We start from the raw sequence: 17,168 nt of genomic DNA on the forward strand, positions 1-17,168 counted from the left end.
AACTGCAGCTGGTGACACTCTAACAATGCCCCCTCAGCTGTGCCCCTTGCCCCTTTCACATAGGAGAATAAAGCAGCCCTCACAAAACTGAATTTATGGATTGAACAACAAGGTGGAACCAAACAAGGCGTAGATTTTGTTTCAACATTTGGGTAACACACACATGAAACACAGGTTTGGGGGTCCACGGCCAGAAAATAAATGTTGAGCACACTTGGTTTCCTGCATTCTGGTGATTTTTCTTTCAGCAGTTTGTGCCTTATTTGCATAAATGTATGGTTTAAATGTGTTTAACATTGTCAAAATCCAAAGTCCTTTGCCACTTTCATGTTTGTATTGGGGAGCAAATGCACATGTTCTGAAGACTAAGGTGGACGTCCCCCCCGAAGTCTACACCTTTGATATCAGTTACTGAGATGTAATCTTTAAAGAGCATGAATCCTATGAGTGCAAACAATCAACGCAATGAAATGAAAAAAAAGTCTGAGAAACATGTCAACCTAAATATATCTTTCCCACTTGAAGAATAAAAATATAATATACTTACATACACATAAAAGTTCAATATGTCTTACCGTGAATACTCAAGAAATTGCAGCATAAACTGAAAGCAGCGTCTGGATGATGCGCAAAATTCATAACAGCGTGCAAAATTCAATACTGGAGCAACAGCTCCGTCTATGGACCAAAAATGATACTACAATTATTGAGGTAATTCATTAGGTAGGACTGCAGTACAAAGAAATATAGAAGCAGCATGAATTAACATGACAGTGTAACAGAACATTTTCCTAGCCGTAATACAATGAGTGATTTTATTACAGTAATTTAATACATAATAAAGACTATTTTTGCTCTATATTATTTCACTGTCCTATTACAGTAGGGGTTGTCTACTGGGGTATTTAGTATGGGTAATTCTTCAACAATGGTGAATTTTGCGTCACAGACACACACACATTTCATTTTTCTTTTTTTTAAATTCTAATTGACACCAAAAAAAAAAAAAAAAAATGAAAATGGCCCTCTATGTGTGGTTTTGGCTTTATCTCCATTGTCACTGAGCCTGATTTTGGAAACTCAGCCCTGCTTAATTTTGAATTTAATAGTGGTCTTAATATTATTTTCAAATAAAAATGACATGAAAGGCAACCAATCTTATATAAAGGGATTTTATATAATTATTATTATTATCATCATTCTTCTTCTTCTTCTTCTTCTTCTTCTTAATATTATTATTATTATTATTATTATTAGTAGTAGTAGTAGTAGTAGTAGTAGCAGTAGTATTTAGTGTTTGTGTAGTTGTTTAACCACATCAATAGTCATGTGACAGGAGATCACATGGCTAGAGGGCTGTTAGCTCTATAAAAGGAACTGAAATAATAAGAAAGTCGAGGTAAAAGTTAAATGAGGAATATGTTTATTGGGTGTCATTTCCAAATGACTCATATTTTCTTTGAATGTACAAATAAAAAAATAAAAAAACAACAACAACAGCACTTTATATTGTGTATTTTGTATATATTTAATGCTACTCCTAAAACAGACATTAAACAGTTAACATATTTTTGTATTATTTGCACATATGTTTTATGTGTAAAAATGTCATTTGCACAACATTAATTTCCATAACTTTGGAAAGACTTGGCAACAGAAATGCCAATACCATTATTATTTTGCAGAAAATATTGCATCAATACATTTCTCTAAATACGTGCCACATTTTCTACAATGTTCTAGACCAAACTTGGAAAAAAATGGCCCATATATATGACAGATAGCACCACCAACAGATTTGATTCTCAGCATATAGTTTATCGTGAGACATTCAAGGTAAAATCAGCTGACTTTTAGCAGCGTCCTTGGTGGGAGTGTTTATGTAAATCAGCATCAAACGGAAACGGTTAAACTGCTGGAGCATCCCTCATCTGATTGGGCGCCTTTGTTCTTTCAAATCGAGGTGTCCTCTCTCCTTTAATGGCACCAACGGAGCCCTGGGGGGAAGAGGACATCTTTTACAGTAAGGCTGTCCTCCATGCTGCATGGACTCTCACACTGCTGCTGGGATAATGGAGTGATAACATGAGTAAACATGGCCTGTCAGAGACATGATAAACCAAACAGACTGAGGGAAGAGCTGAGCTGCATGCTGGTTGGTGATGGAGCTGTGGGGAAGACCAGCATGATTATCAGTTACATCTTCAATGGATACAACAGTGAATACAGACAGACCGCTTTTGATGTTTTCACTGGTAAGTAAAGGTTATTCTCTGAATGTAAATGGCTGCTTGACTCAGCTGTTAAAAGTTGATTTTGCTTCACTTCCAGGTTTGGTTCACGTGAATGGAGTACCAACTCGAATCAAACTGATAGACACTGCTGGACAGGTATATACTCCACACACCACATTTCTTTATCAGACAAGTTAGTCCTTTGCTCCTCATCTCTTATCATTTGGTTTGACAGGAGGAGTTTGGACATCTTCGCTCTCTCTGCTATGCCCATGTGGACGTCTTCATCCTCTGCTTCAGTCTGGTCAACCCAATCTCCTTTGACAACATCACCTCCAAATGGATCCCACAGATCCGAGCCGGCAACCCGACCTCTCCCATTGTTCTGGTTGGAACTCAGTCAGATCTTTGCCACAATGTGAACGTCCTTATTCATCTGGACCAGCACAGCACCAAACCAGTGCACTTCAGCCGGGCCAGGAGGCTGTCACACAGGATAAGAGCGTATGGCTACATGGAGTGTTCAGCTCTGACACAACACAACCTCAAGGATGTGTTTGACTGTGCTGTATTTGCTGCCATCAAGCACAAATACACTGGCGTGAAATCTAAAAAGCTCAGCCTGCTCGAACGTTTGAGGACATTTTGTGGTTGTAGATGGAGGAAAATCAGCAGATTCATCTGATATGGAATCAAAGAGTTGATTAAATGCACTCTGTTGTGTGGACAGGGTTTGTTTGGGGGTTCTTATGACAAATCATGCATTTTTATTAAAAATATTTCTCCTCAGAACTGTGCAACCTGCACTGACATGCATTGAAATACGACAATATTTATGCAACATTTGTTGTAGAAAGCTACATATTCTGCTCTTTTTAATCTTACTTTACCTTTGTTTCTTGCTTTCTTTGTTGCTGATGTTTATATTTTTGTTTGTATGTGAGTTAAAAGGTTTGGAATAAATGCACTACAGTGTAACACATATTTAATTGCTAGTTGCTGTGTTTTTTTGCTAAAGAATTGCTTTAATTAATACATCTGAAAATATACAGTCCTGCAGTAGAAGGTACTGTCAGTGAAGAAATGGAGGGAAAACACAAAATGCCATTTGAGACAAATGGTCGCCTGCTGATCCTTTGAAGTGCTACTTTACAAGACAATAGGCATTTAAATCCATCCTGTGTCTGAAAGCTTATGCTTTGGCATGTTAACCACTATTACATTTAAAACAGCCACCCACATGCAATTTTCTTTGGTAAAATGATCATAAAAGATGCGATTTTGATTACAGTAATTAAGGGTTGCCCAAAATTATAGAGATATCAAAAGAAGCTTGTACAAAAGATAATATTCATGAAAATGTTTTGTGACATTTTGAACAATTTGCCATACAATCTAAAACCAAGATTTCACAATTTTACACTCTCCATTTATTTATCGAGCACAAACAACACTAAAGAAAAAACTCAAGGCCTAAATAATCCCAAATATGTGGTTCTTGCCTGTATCTTGTATAACTAGTGGTATTGTGCTGTGCTTGAGGGTAGCAAATGTCCTAGAGGTCAAGCTGGTTTGAATACCTGCAGGAAAAACTGGGTGAGAAAATTATGACACTTTCCTTCCTTCACCAATTACATTCTGCAGTATCTTGCTGGAAGTTAAGCTACATTAATATTTTCATAGGGATGTAAGTAGTTAAATTATTTTTAAACTTCTTATTAATTCCAACTTTATTTAGTTTACTATTTAAACTGGGAGATGTCCTATCTATCTATCTATCTATCTATCTATCTATCTATCTATCTATCTATCTATCCATCTATCTATCTATCTATACATATATTATGCGTGTAATTCAGATTGCCATTTTAGAAATTTGGCTGTGCTCATATTTGGTACATATTGTAAAGCTCGTATTTTTCTGGGTATTTTGTACACTCCTGGTGATTTATTTTCTTTTAAGGCCGAATTTGCTTCACTTTGCATTTGTAACAATTTCCCAATGTCATAAGGTATTACATTATGGGTAAAAATGTTATTAAAATATCAGTCTGGACATTTTATTAAATTATTGGTCAAGTTATTACATTATTGGCTTTTATTACATTTTCAATCAAGTTAAGTGCACATTTTACTACCTTTTCTGGCATTTTTACATTTTCGTGAAATGATTTCATTGTATCATTTTTTGAAACAAAGTTGTTTGATCCACTTTTTCTCAGTAGCCTTAGTTAACCAGTCTAAATTTCCCCCGTGGTTAGCGTTGCTGTAGTTCAACCTTTTCCTCTGCTTTTAAATGACCTCCCCCAACACTGCATGCAAAACACCTAAACTCTTCACAGAAACTGTCGACTCAGCATGGGCGCCTGCAGAACTACGTTTCCCATCATGCAACAGCACGTTACCCTCCTCTGACCCTGTGACTGAAAATAATCTGATCAGCTGATCTGACCTGGCAACAAAATAACGTAGCTAGAGAGGTCTACCAGGGAGGGGGCTGAAGAACAAAACAATGACACTGCTCGGAAGGATTCAAACACAGTAACACTTTGAAAAGACTTTTGTGAAAAAACGGAATAACGCGAATTTCCCTCCCGTTTAAAAGCAAAACAGTCCGCTGATATCCGAGCTTTTAGGCATCGCCTGCTGGTTGTTTTTGTTGATATGTTGTCACAGCTCAGTTGACAGACTGGGCGCTAGCTGCTTATTTGGACGGCTATGAACTGTTGGAGCTGGCTGGCCCGATAATTACGGCCTTTTCTTTGGAAAAAAAGTTGAAACTGTCCGTCGAAACCAACTATCTGTAAGCTAAGTATTTGTTCTTGGATGCCAAATTATCTACCGAGTTCTCCAGCGACCTGTTTAGGGTCAGTTTGCTAGCTAGCCTGTTGTTAGCATCAACATTTGCACATTCATCCTTTCAGGGAGAGTTCATTGTTTCGGTCGGTACTGGCTACCTATACGTGTTTCTGTTTATTTAAGAGTTTTATTGGCTAAACGTTGATATAATTTATGTTATGCTGCAGCTATAAATGCTAACTTTTGTTCACGAACAAGCTAACTGGTAAAGAGATATCAAGTGTAACTCAAGGAGACGGCTGTTTGTGCTTCACTGCCTCACTGTTAGCTGCACTAATTGACGTTATTAAATCCGCTGAAAGTGTTTGAAATACATGGTGCGAACACTCGTTTGGTGTATTTTATTATTGTTGAGAAGTAGTTGTCACAGCTAGATCAGCACCTGTTACCATGCAGCTGATTTAGGTTGATTTATTCAGTGCATTGTGTCATTACATTGTTATATGTTGTATATTTTTCAAAACTGCTGTTGGAAATAGCTAGTACTTTTGCTTTTCCAATAAGCAGTGCTTTGTATTCAAGTAAACCTTGTAAGAAACGATGAGTGGGCATGGCTCATCTTCTGAAAAGGGAGTCAATACTAGCCTAATATGTCAAGAGAGTTATGCCTGTGGTGGCTCTGAGGAGGCTGCCTTTGAGTGTGATGAATGCAAAAGCTTGCAGTGTGTTCGTTGTGAGCTTGAGCTCCACAGTCAGGAGCGTCTGAAGAACCATGAGCGGGTTCAGATAGGACCTGGGCACGTCCCTTACTGTGACAACTGTAAAGGAGGTAACGGAGACAATGGCAAACGCCATAGATCTGTGGTCCGCTGCCAGAACTGCAAAGTTAACTTGTGCCAAGACTGCCAGAAACGCACCCATGGTGGAGGCAACAAGAAGAAACACCAGCTCACATCTTATCCTCCACCGCCTAAACCTGCTGAGGCCATCTCTGTCCAGACGTCTGTCCCACCAGCTGTCCAAATAATCGATGAGACCAAATCTCAGAGAGCAAAACTCCTGGAGAAGATTTCCAGTTTTCTCTTGGTTGATGAGAATGAGGAGATGCAGGTGAGTTGAGCAAAAGTCATACTTGAGTGTGTTTACATGGACATAAGTTTTTTTGAGTATCCAATTCATGAGTTTGAGCATGTAAACAGCATATTCTGTTTATGAGAAACCATAGTATACTAATGAAAGAAACAGGGATATATACAGGGAATATGAACAACCTGGTTTCTCTGCCCATGGAAACATGTCCATGTAATTGCACTCATGGAGTAGGAGCAGAATCAAACAAACAAACACATTCTCACACTAAACTCTTGTCTCTCTGAAGATAAAAGACGAGTCTTCCTTCGTGAAGAGCCTGAGCTGTAACCCCGACCAGCTGCTGAAGGTGGTGTCCATCTTTGGCAACACAGGAGAGGGCAAATCTCACACCCTGAACCACGCGTTCTTCATGGGCAGAGAAGTGTTCAAAACTTCCCCCACACAAGAGTCCTGCACGGTGGGTGTTTGGGCAGCGTTTGACCCCTTCCGTAAAGTAGTAGTCATCGACACAGAGGGGCTGCTCGGAAACAGCTCCAAACAGGGCCAGAGAACCCGTCTCTTGCTCAAGGTGCTCGCCATCTCAGACCTCATCATCTACCGCACTCATGCCGACCGACTCCATGACGACCTGTTCAAGTTCCTCGGGGATGCTTCGGATGCTTATTTGAAGCATTTCACTAAGGAACTGAAGGCCACAACGGCTCGCTGTGGCCTGGATGTCCCTCTGTCCACCTTGGGCCCTGCCGTGGTCATCTTCCATGAAACGGTGCACACTAAGCTGCTTGGTTCAGGTAAAGACGTCTGTCACTCCCAAGTTCCACCAGTAATGTTTAGAGTGTCATTGCTCCATCTGACACACATTTATTAGACAGGTCAAAGCTTTAAATATAATATTACTAGAAAAAAATCCATTAAAACAGTACATTGTGAACTTTTCTGCATCACCCTAAGGGATGGCAGGCGGTGCCTTTTAAATAAACAAAGGGATAAGCCCTATAATTACAGCTTCAGCAAATATTAGCCTAAAGCATACTTTTACATCACGGGAAGAAGGAATCTACATTCCAACTTTTTGTGAAATGTGAACATGCTATGTTTTGGACTTCAAAGAAAATGGCATACTGTGTCAACAATGTCACATACGTATTACTCTAATTACTCAACACTTGAAAGAAAAGGACAGTTTCACATGTTTTCGTCCAGTTGCTTCAAGTCATCCTTTACATTAACCATTTTCTGATGCATGCCTGCTTATGAGGGAACAAACAAAATGTGGTAGGCCTTGGAGTGTGAAGTGTACATGATTTGTAGTAGGGCTGAGTGGTGTGGCTTTGAAATAATATCACAATATTTTTGGGCCATATCACGGCACACGGTATGTATCACGTTATTTTAAATCTCCTCAAAAGCTTCAGAAATTCTGGACTGGGCAACAAAACCAAATGTCACAATATGGAGAAATACGTAGATACTGTGACAATATTTTAGGGATGACTATTTGTCATGTTTCATAGGATAATGTGCAATGATCATAATGCACTGTGCAAAGTGTGACACATCTCAGTAGTTTTTAGAACACAATTTGGTTTTTGGAAAATGTAATGAACTAATTCAAATAGCTCTTAAACTATACACAATATTTTTGTCATATTTCCCCTTATATAGATTATGCTGTGCTAAATATGGAGTTTTCATTTTTTTTCCCCCTTTTTACTCATTGACAAGTTTAATTTTGAACTTCTGTTAAAAAAACCCATTAGGGAAATTAGTTGTTCACAACACCCCTAGCATTTTTCTCCCATGACATCTAATGAGAATGATGAGGTAGAGTATTTTAAGAATTATGTTATATTGGATGCACTGATAGGCAAAAGCTAATGGATTATCTACGGTACATTGTGATAACATTCTGTGATAACCTCTCTGTGTCTTATTGTAGATAAGTCGTGTGAGTCAGTAGATCGGCTGCTGTTGGAGCGCTTTAAGAAGCTTTCCCGTTTCCCCGAGGCCTTTAGCTCGGTCCAGTACTGGGGCACACAGACCCTCAGCCCCCCAACTGACTTCCGTGGCTTGCAGAACAAACTAGAGCAGCTCCTGGATAACAACGCCACCAGATCCCCACGCACCCCTGTGGTCATCTTCAAAGCCTTGCAGGTAGGGCTGCATGTATTTTAAATATCAGCAAGTTTCAGTCCTGCTTTACACTGGCTGGTTGTTACTGTAAAGCCAACATTGAATGGAAATACAATTTGCTGATAAACCTGTTCCTGGATTTATGTAAAGATGTATTTAAATCAGCTCAATTTTTAGGCTTTTAAGTTTCATGCTAGTGTTTCTTAAATGCATCTTATCTGTTTCTGTGCATTATCACTGTGTGTATGATGAGGAAGTGCAACACTTTTTTTCATCTGGGTCTAACTAATTTCTGCTGGACCTTGACTATCCCACAGGCACTGAGTGAGCGCTTTAATGGGGAAATCACAAGTGAGCTTGTTGCCCACAGCTGCTTCTTTCCTGATGAGTACTTCACCTGCTCCAGCCTGTGCCTCAGCTGTGGGTCAGTACCTTCTTTACTTTAATAAAAAATTAAGAAGCATTATCATTTCTCCTTCAATCTCTTGCTTTTCAGATTGTTAAACACTGTGATGTTTTACTTGTAACCCAGATCTGGCTGCAAGAACAGTATGAACCACTTAGGAGAGGGAGTGTGCCACGAGGCAAAGCATCGTTGTCGTTATTCTGTTCAGTATGATAATCGCATTTACACCTGTAAGGTAAGCACAGTGGCTCGCCCATATCACTTAGATAGAACTAATCCTTTCTCTATACCAATGACTGTGTGATTACTCTTGTTCCATGGCGAATGAGATTAAAGTTAAAATCACTGTGTGGTGTATCATTTTATAGGCTTGCTATGAAGGGGGAAAGGAGGTGGTAGTCGTCCCAAAGACCTCAGCTTCTTCAGACTCTCCATGGATGGGCCTCGCCAAGTATGCCTGGTCTGGGTGAGTAGCAGCTGAGTGACCTCCATAATTAAGCTAATAATGATAATACACTTTATTTATAAAGCATTTTTGACCAAAAGATGTAGCTCAAATATTAAAATGCAACACATCAAAACAAGGGCAAACGGACTGTAAAATTAGAAAATATAAAGATTGTACATGATGACATAAATAAGTGACAGTATAAAAAGAAAACTGAGACCGGTAAAAAAAAAAAAAAAGAGAGACCCCAAGACAACCCCAACTGGAAAAAATGCTGGGATGCCGTGTAAAATGCACATAAAAACAGAATGCAATGATTTTCAAATACTTTTTAACAGATGTGCGTGAAAAAAGTGTGCAACATGTCTTTTTTTTTCATTAAACATATTTCCAACGCTGCTATTCTGAAAATAATTCTGAAATTTAGACCAGGCATTGGTATTGACTCAATAAATCTACACGGATAATGAAATCGTGACATTTCAGTCCATAAAAATGATGTGCAGTAAAGTGGAACGACATCGTAAAAAGTATTGAACATGCTAGCTGACATTTATTTAGTACTTAGAAGCCTTTGTTTGTGACGCCAGCTTCAAGATGATGTGTGATGAAATTAATCTCTCTCAGTATTCAGATCGGATTCTGGCTCATTCCTCAACAGAGACATAGCCTGTAAATCCGGGGGATTTCGGGGGGGACTGCTTGTGAATCTTGAGAAGGAATTTCACTTTAAAATCTTTAACAACTAGTTTACTCAGTTCCCAAATGCTTACAGAATGTTATTCAAAGAAAAGGTGATTTCACGCATTTGTAAAAATGCTCGTCTCAACTTTTTTTGGAATGTGTTGTCGGTATGAATTTCAAAATGAGTGTATATTTACAAAAACAATATAGGCTGAACATTAAATATCTTGTCTTTAGACTGTAATGTATTGAATATATGTTGGAAGGAATTTCTTTTTTTATTTACAATTTACATGGCCACCCAACTTTTCTGAAATTGGGGTTGTACAGCGATAATATTAATGGTATTAATTAAGAACCTGATTAAATGTAGAGATTTTTTAAACTGTTGTCATAGTATTTTCACAAAGCCTGCATGTCTTAGTTCTTGGGAGGTATTCCATCATTATGGAGTATTGTTACTGACATGCATAACCAGGCTTTGATTAGGTTCATGATACCTTTCTCAGAGGCTTATTTCAGCAGTGCTGCTCCAGACTCTGACCTAAAATCCATTTATGTTGACATTAGCTTACATGTTTCAGATAATATATTAGATATTTACATTCATAATTTCAAAGAAACCTGTACATTAATGTATCTACTGTATGTTAAGGTACGTGATTGAATGTCCCAACTGTGGAGTGATCTATCGCAGCCGTCAGTACTGGTATGGGAATCAGGACCCTGTGGATACAGTTGTCCGCACTGAGATCCAGCATGTATGGCCAGGGGTAAGAGAAAGACGCTAATTTATTCATTTAACTAATTAGATTACATGTCCTTAATTGTTTGTAATCATACAGACGTAGGATTATGGTTACAGGAAAACATTTATCTACTTATGGAGTAAAAACCCGTCTGCTCTTTGCAGTCGGATGGCTTTTTAAAGGACAATAGCAATGCAGCACAGCGTCTTCTGGATGGAGTCAACCTAGTGGCCCAGTCTGTGTCAGAGCTCAGTGTCAAGCCTGCCAAGGCCGTCACCTCTTGGCTGACAGATCAGATCGCCCCAGCCTACTGGAAACCCAACTCCCTCATCTTGGTGAGTGACACACACAGCCCCACCCCTCTGCCCCCCGCCACCAACAGCCAAGTCAACACTTTCGTGTCCAGAGCTATGTTTACTGTCTGTCCTGCCCTGTGCCTGTTACACAATACATGTTTGCAGGTCATAAGTTAAAACCAGATAGACTCAGCGTGTGCCCTCCTCCCTCCAGCTCTTGGTCAATAACAGCTTCTGTTGTTATTACTTTTTTCTGGTACAAGGTGTGCCATAAGTGTCACGCAGTCTTCCAGGACAATGACACCAAGCATCACTGCCGTGCCTGTGGGGAGGGCTTCTGCGACGGCTGCTCTTCCAAAGCTGCGCCTGTCCCCGAGAGAGGCTGGGGTCTTGCCCCTGTCAGAGTCTGTGACGTCTGCTTCGAGCAGAGAGCTTCTTACGCAGGTACACACACTCGCAATAAAGTCACATGTCCCAGTTGTTTTTCCTTTTGTGGTGTAACATTCGGGTGAGCTTGCCTTGAGCAAAGATATTTTCTTCATGCAGAGCTGCTCGAGGCAGAGCTCGAGGAGGAAGAAGGTGGGACCCTAGCCAGGAAGGTTGGAGAAGCAGTCACTAATACCATCGGGGTTGTGGTCACTGCTATTGACATCCCACTTGGTGAGTGTTCCTCAAAACAAAACCTAAAGAGGATTGTCACATAACAGGAATAAATGACCCAGTAAATTTGAGTGAATGAATACAACGCCCTCTAGTGGCAGAGGCGTAACATGCTTATTTAGAGCAAGAGAGAAAAGCAGTGAGGTCTTGTTTCCAGTTTGAACTCTCAAAATGTTAAGAAGGAGTTTGGCCTGCAAAGCCTCCCTTATAAGGAATATGGTTTACCCTAATGGCCTAGTTGAAACAGAGCCTGTCAAATTATCAAAAGCTCAAACAGGGGCAGTTGATTCCCAACCTGCTTAGTGTGTTTACTGCTTCAACATTATATATGAGTGACTTCAATTATATATTTGATCAGGCAATGAAGTTGCATTTTTCTGTAACTTGTTATTCTTGCCCAAAAAAAAAAAAAAACAGTTTATGGCCTGAAAATTTAAAATCCTCCCACTCAAACTGGCTCCAGAATGTAAAACTTCCTTTAACAATCTCCTCAGGACATGTCAGTGAAGTGCTCTGCTACCTAATGTTTAACATTTCAGTTCTTGTTTAGTTTTCGTGCAAAGGTGAGACAGATGACCATTTTATGAGACGTCCTGCTGTAAACTCAAGTCACCTCTGCTGTGTGTAGTCAATAATATAAATGTTTGGAGGTTTCTTGACATGACATGCATAAAGATTGCTCACAGACTGCAGTAGTCTGGATGAGTCACATACACACACTCTCTGCGCTGATTTCTAAAATGCTCATTGGTCCAGAACATTTTTCTATAACAATCAATATGATGTGTTTCTATCAAGATAATCCAAAATGTGTTTTAGATTGAGAAAACTGGCTCTGCTGCATGGGAAGAGATTGCAAAGAGTTGGCAGCAAGAAACGCAGTGCTCGCTCAGACACATACCACAAATCATAGCCCTCATTTTCCCTTCAGGTTGTTATTTCACGCATTTCTCAAACATTTTTGACAACACTATTTATTTATCAAAAATCACAAGTATTAAGTAATTAAGTAAGATTTATTTATGTGTTAGGCTGATACATAAGCCTACTGTAGACCCAGAATGGCTGGTAAAGATGAATTTGTCTTTTGATAACCTTATATCCTGCTGAAAACTTCTCCATATCCATCACCACCCCAAAAATACCTCAGAGCAAGGTCTGCTCCAATCACAACAAAATACTCATTTCCAAATCCAATTCTTGTTTCCATGTTTCCATGGTTACCCCAACCAAGACAGCTAAGGATTCGACATTGCGGTTCACTTCAAACAGTAGTGTGGAAAAGTGAGAATGGATAGAGCTGAAGTAAAACAATGGCAACTGGGAACTGAGCAGTCAGCAGCATAGATTTTTAATTAGAGTAATTTAATGCACCTCTAAATTAAAGAAATAGCTTGATATTTTGGGAAATGCACATTTAGCGGGAGGTTATATGCAGGACTTTTTCTTGCCAGGAGCAGTTGCTAGGCAACCAGCGGCGATTACAGGAAGTTTTGTTCCCTGTCAAGAAAAAGTCCGCTTTTTAACTTCATCATAATACCCCAACTTGCCACTGTTACATTTCAATTTTTGGCAAAGATTAAACAGACAAGATATATTGTGTTAATTTGTTAGCTTCAGAGCCAGAAGAGCAACATTTGTTACATTTAGACAGAGACACTCATAACCTGATATCCTCTTCAGTATATTGGGTAATCAATCAGGTTATTTATCTGTAACCTGTATTAGCGCTGCATCGATCAATCAATAGATCGATTAGTCCAGCAGTTCTCAAAATATTTTCAATAATGTGTCGCTTTTGTAGTATTTTTTCAGCCTTGTACCCTCCGACTATTGTAAAACATTTTGGGAAGATTCTCACAATGAACAAATGTAAACATCAACTTGAGAGTGTTTGTTGTGACGGTTGACAGTTTACAGCAAATTGAAACTGAAAATATTCAATAAAAAATCAGGTAGTATTATCAGTTGTAGCAATTAGTAGTTGGCAACTATTATAATAATAAAATAATCTTTGTAGTAATTTTTTAAGCAAAAAAAGACAAACGTGGTGGTTACATCCTTCTTAAATGTCAGAATTTTTCTTTTCTGAGTAATACATATCAATAAAATGAATTGATTTTTCGACCGTTGAAGACATCACCTTAGGTGCAGGGAAATGGACATGTTCCACTGCTTTCTGACCTGTTATTGACAAATTGATTAATTAAGGAAATAATGAATGAAATGATGGGCAGATGAGTTGATAATGAAAGTAATCATCATCATAGTAAAAGTGTAGGTCTGCAGTGTTCTTTGGACAGAGCCAAGCTGGCAGTTTTCTTCTGAGTCCAGTTTTTGTGCTAAACTAATGTAACAGACATGAGTGTTGTCCATAGAAACAGACTGGATTGTAAGGACGCTGAACGTTTTGCTGTGGTCATTCGACTGAGTTAAAAAAAAAAAAAGTGCAAAAGAGGCTGTAAAGTGCATCAAACTTTACACCCTCTTTTGCACCAAACTAAGACCACGGTTAGCTTAACTGCCTTGTTAACTTATCATAAAGCACACTTCATTTAAATTCGACAAAAAATAAAATTCACCCAAACCAGCATTATATTTTCCATTGTTCCAACAATCGCCATGTCTGATTTGGTGACTATAAACCTCTGAATCTCTTGTTCTTTGAAGACAGCCACAGTTCGTCATGTTTTAACAAAACTACAGTTAATGGCAACAAAAGAAACCCGGAAATATGATAATATTTTATAAAAGAAACTGATTTCTTATTTTAAAACACACCACTCCACTGCTTGTTTGGTAGTTACTGCAAAACACCCTAGTAAGTTTGCAACTTCCTGTAACGTGGTTTGTGTATATAGCCTGCTAAAATGGTTGCAATGGCACTGATAACATAAAAATGGCCGCTGCTCTGACCACCGTGATATGTTGATTTGAATTGGCCATGGCCCTCTGTCCATTCTATTTTTATGGTGTTACGAATGTTTCTCAGGAAGCAACTTGAATAAACATATTTCCAAATAGGTCAACTTGATCCTTTAAATGTCAGCACTTTGAAGTCTAAAGTGGCCTTAAGTTGCAAACATTTACTGTTTTGAAAATGCAAAAGTGTTAACTTATAGCAAAACTGATGCGTCTTTGTGTATACGTGAGTATTTATGTTTGTGTCCCCTGCAGGCCTGGTGAAAGACGCCGCCCGTCCTGCCTACTGGGTGCCTGATCAGGACATCCTGTCCTGCCACAACTGCCAGCGCGAGTTCACTGCCAAGCTGTCCAAGCATCACTGCCGCGCCTGTGGCCAAGGAGTGTGCGACGACTGCTCCCCGGAGCGTCGCCCGGTTCCATCACGGGGCTGGGACCACCCCGTGCGTGTGTGCACCAGCTGCAACCAGAAACCCGGAGAACTTTAACGGGGACGGCCTTCCTTCCTCAGAGCACCGGAGAGAACCACTCACTCACTCAGCTCGCAGTCTGTCACTGCTTTACCTCCGTTACTCTAATGGTTCTGTCTTGTATCTGTGGAAAGGAAGTTTTTGGGCATATATATCTACGTATATATATATCTAGGACATTTAGCAGAGTTCCTGTGGCCTTTGTAGAACAGCCAGAACATGTGAGTTACTTGACTGAGTGTGAAACCTGCATTTCCACTCTGATTATTCACAGAGTGAATATTTTGATTCTTATTGACACGTCCCTAATTTTACGTTAAATAAGGCTGTTGAGCTATTTTTCTACTATCAGAAAATATAAAAAAAAAAATGTATCATTTAAAGAATAATAGTTAGTTGAGAACCCTGTGGGGTTGGTGTGGTTAGTTTTCAGCAATTCTTATTATTGAGCATTGTTTCTCTGATGTCGCACGTGTAATGGTAAGGAGATATTTTATATCCATGCAGGTATAACTGCAGGTTCCATTGCATGCTGTATTGCAACATTTTAGTTTTTGCACTAAGCCTTTTTCAGCTGTTATAGGCTGTTGCTTACCATGGCCAAAATCCAGATATCCAGATGATCAAGTAACGCCTATCAAACTGGGCTGAAATCTACCACAGTGGGTCTAGATTGCAGATATCTGGTGTGCCAAAAAAATCATTCAGGTCACTGTGTCTGTGCTGGCATAATGTTTATATTTTATCATGTGATTTGTGGTCGTATGAAGACATAGAGCTATGTTAGAGGAGTGTACATTTGAAACATTGAAAATTATTTATGTATTAATGAAAAAAAAACGTATTAACACTCTGGCATGCATGAGAGATCCATGGCCTTTTACTCATTCAGAGGACGGTCTCTGAATAAACCTCACTATCTCTTTTACAAGCGGCAATCTAGTGTATCCATATTGTAACATGTATGTATTTCATGGTCAAATTTGTTTTCTTGACATTTTAATTGTTTTCTAAAAAAAATCTTGTATGCTTGGTTGTGTGGATATTGTTTTTCAGAACTGAAGAGTATCCAGATTTGTCTTGAAACCAGTTTTTACATATTACACTCACGCCTCCAGGTCTCCGTAGGCACAGACTGACAGGATAAGGACAACTGACAACACATTTTAGTTCTCCTTTAGCTCTTCACATTTTCCTTTATTGTACATCCGTTATTGATGTTGTGTATTTTCTTGATCTTTTTTTGTTTGGCATTACTGTATGGATATTTATATGTAGTGACTGTATGCCAACCACTTTTTCTTCATTGTTTTTGTCTTCTTTTTTTTGTCATTACACAGAAAAATTGATGCTCGAATGTGGCGATGATGTGATAATTGAACCATATTTAGAGACTGAGAGCTTTACATGTGGATGTCAAACAAAGCACAAGGTGATGCCTTTAACACATATGCTTTTATTTTGTTGTTAAAAAATTAGAAAAAAAGGGGTGTTTGTCGATTGTAAGCTTTGTAGATAAAGTGAATTCTCCCTTTGCTCCTAACGTGGAACTTTTTGGTTCTGATGTCTGATGAGAAAATGTTGCGTCTGCCTTGTCCCAAAATAGATTTATCTGCCTGAATGTTGCATCACACACACACACACACACACACACACACACACACACACTCTCCTCAGAGATGATAATATTGCACAGTATAGAGTAGAAAATCATGTTACTTGTAAAGAAGTTCATTCCCATGCAAATGTGTGCAGAGTTGCTTCTTTGCATTTTGTGATGTCCAATTTTTTTCAGTTAGCTTGGGTGCTGTCATCAACACTTCTCACCTACAAACAAAACAAGCAGGAATGATTTAAAACTGTTGGAAACTAACTTGAAGCGATGATGTGTGGATACTAAACTGATGGAAGATTTGCATAAGATTAAAGTTGTATCAGCTCCCATCTGTCAAAGACACAATCTGGAATTGCCTCCATGTCTTCAGTGTGTGTTTGTGTGTTTAAATCTCCCCATGTCAAACCACTTACTGTGCTGCATGTGGGAGGAATAGATCGTGTACACGCCTGTGTGTGCTTTGCTTCCACTCCTCTCCAACACTGCAGATAAAAAAGTGAGGGAAAATTATTTGCTTGGTGCTTATTGATGATGATAAATGATTTATAAATATTTTAATAAATAATTAAACACAAGCTTCCATGTTGATATTCTGTGCCACTTTGCACTGCATGGTGTCAGCACGCCAGGAGGGGAATCACACTTGATATGAATCCAAGC

At 39.0% G+C, this 17,168-nt stretch overlaps 2 protein-coding genes across 2 annotated transcripts; both read left to right on the forward strand.

Annotated features, from left to right (window-relative positions):
* The first annotated feature begins 1,618 nt into the window (after positions 1-1,618).
* LOC121954113 (rho-related GTP-binding protein RhoV-like) lies at positions 1,619-3,194 on the forward strand. Its single transcript, XM_042501448.2, has 3 exons — positions 1,619-2,255; positions 2,332-2,390; positions 2,470-3,194. The coding sequence occupies exons 1-3, from the start codon at positions 2,096-2,098 to the stop codon at positions 2,917-2,919; spliced, it is 669 nt and encodes a 222-aa protein (XP_042357382.2). The 5' UTR covers positions 1,619-2,095; the 3' UTR covers positions 2,920-3,194.
* A 1,498-nt stretch (positions 3,195-4,692) lies between these two features.
* Positions 4,693-17,083, forward strand: LOC121953724 (zinc finger FYVE domain-containing protein 1-like). The gene is made up of 11 exons (XM_042500933.2): positions 4,693-6,143; positions 6,412-6,916; positions 8,065-8,279; positions 8,576-8,682; positions 8,791-8,899; positions 9,033-9,130; positions 10,452-10,569; positions 10,710-10,880; positions 11,105-11,285; positions 11,388-11,501; positions 14,679-17,083. Exons 1-11 carry the CDS (start codon positions 5,634-5,636, stop codon positions 14,909-14,911), a joined length of 2,361 nt encoding a protein of 786 aa, XP_042356867.2. The 5' UTR covers positions 4,693-5,633; the 3' UTR covers positions 14,912-17,083.
* The last annotated feature ends 85 nt before the right edge of the window (positions 17,084-17,168 follow it).

This window comes from Plectropomus leopardus, chromosome 14, assembly GCF_026936395.1.
Source record: "Plectropomus leopardus strain MGB_pleo_1.0 chromosome 14, ASM2693639v1, whole genome shotgun sequence".
Taxonomy (NCBI): Eukaryota; Metazoa; Chordata; class Actinopteri; order Perciformes; family Serranidae; genus Plectropomus; species Plectropomus leopardus.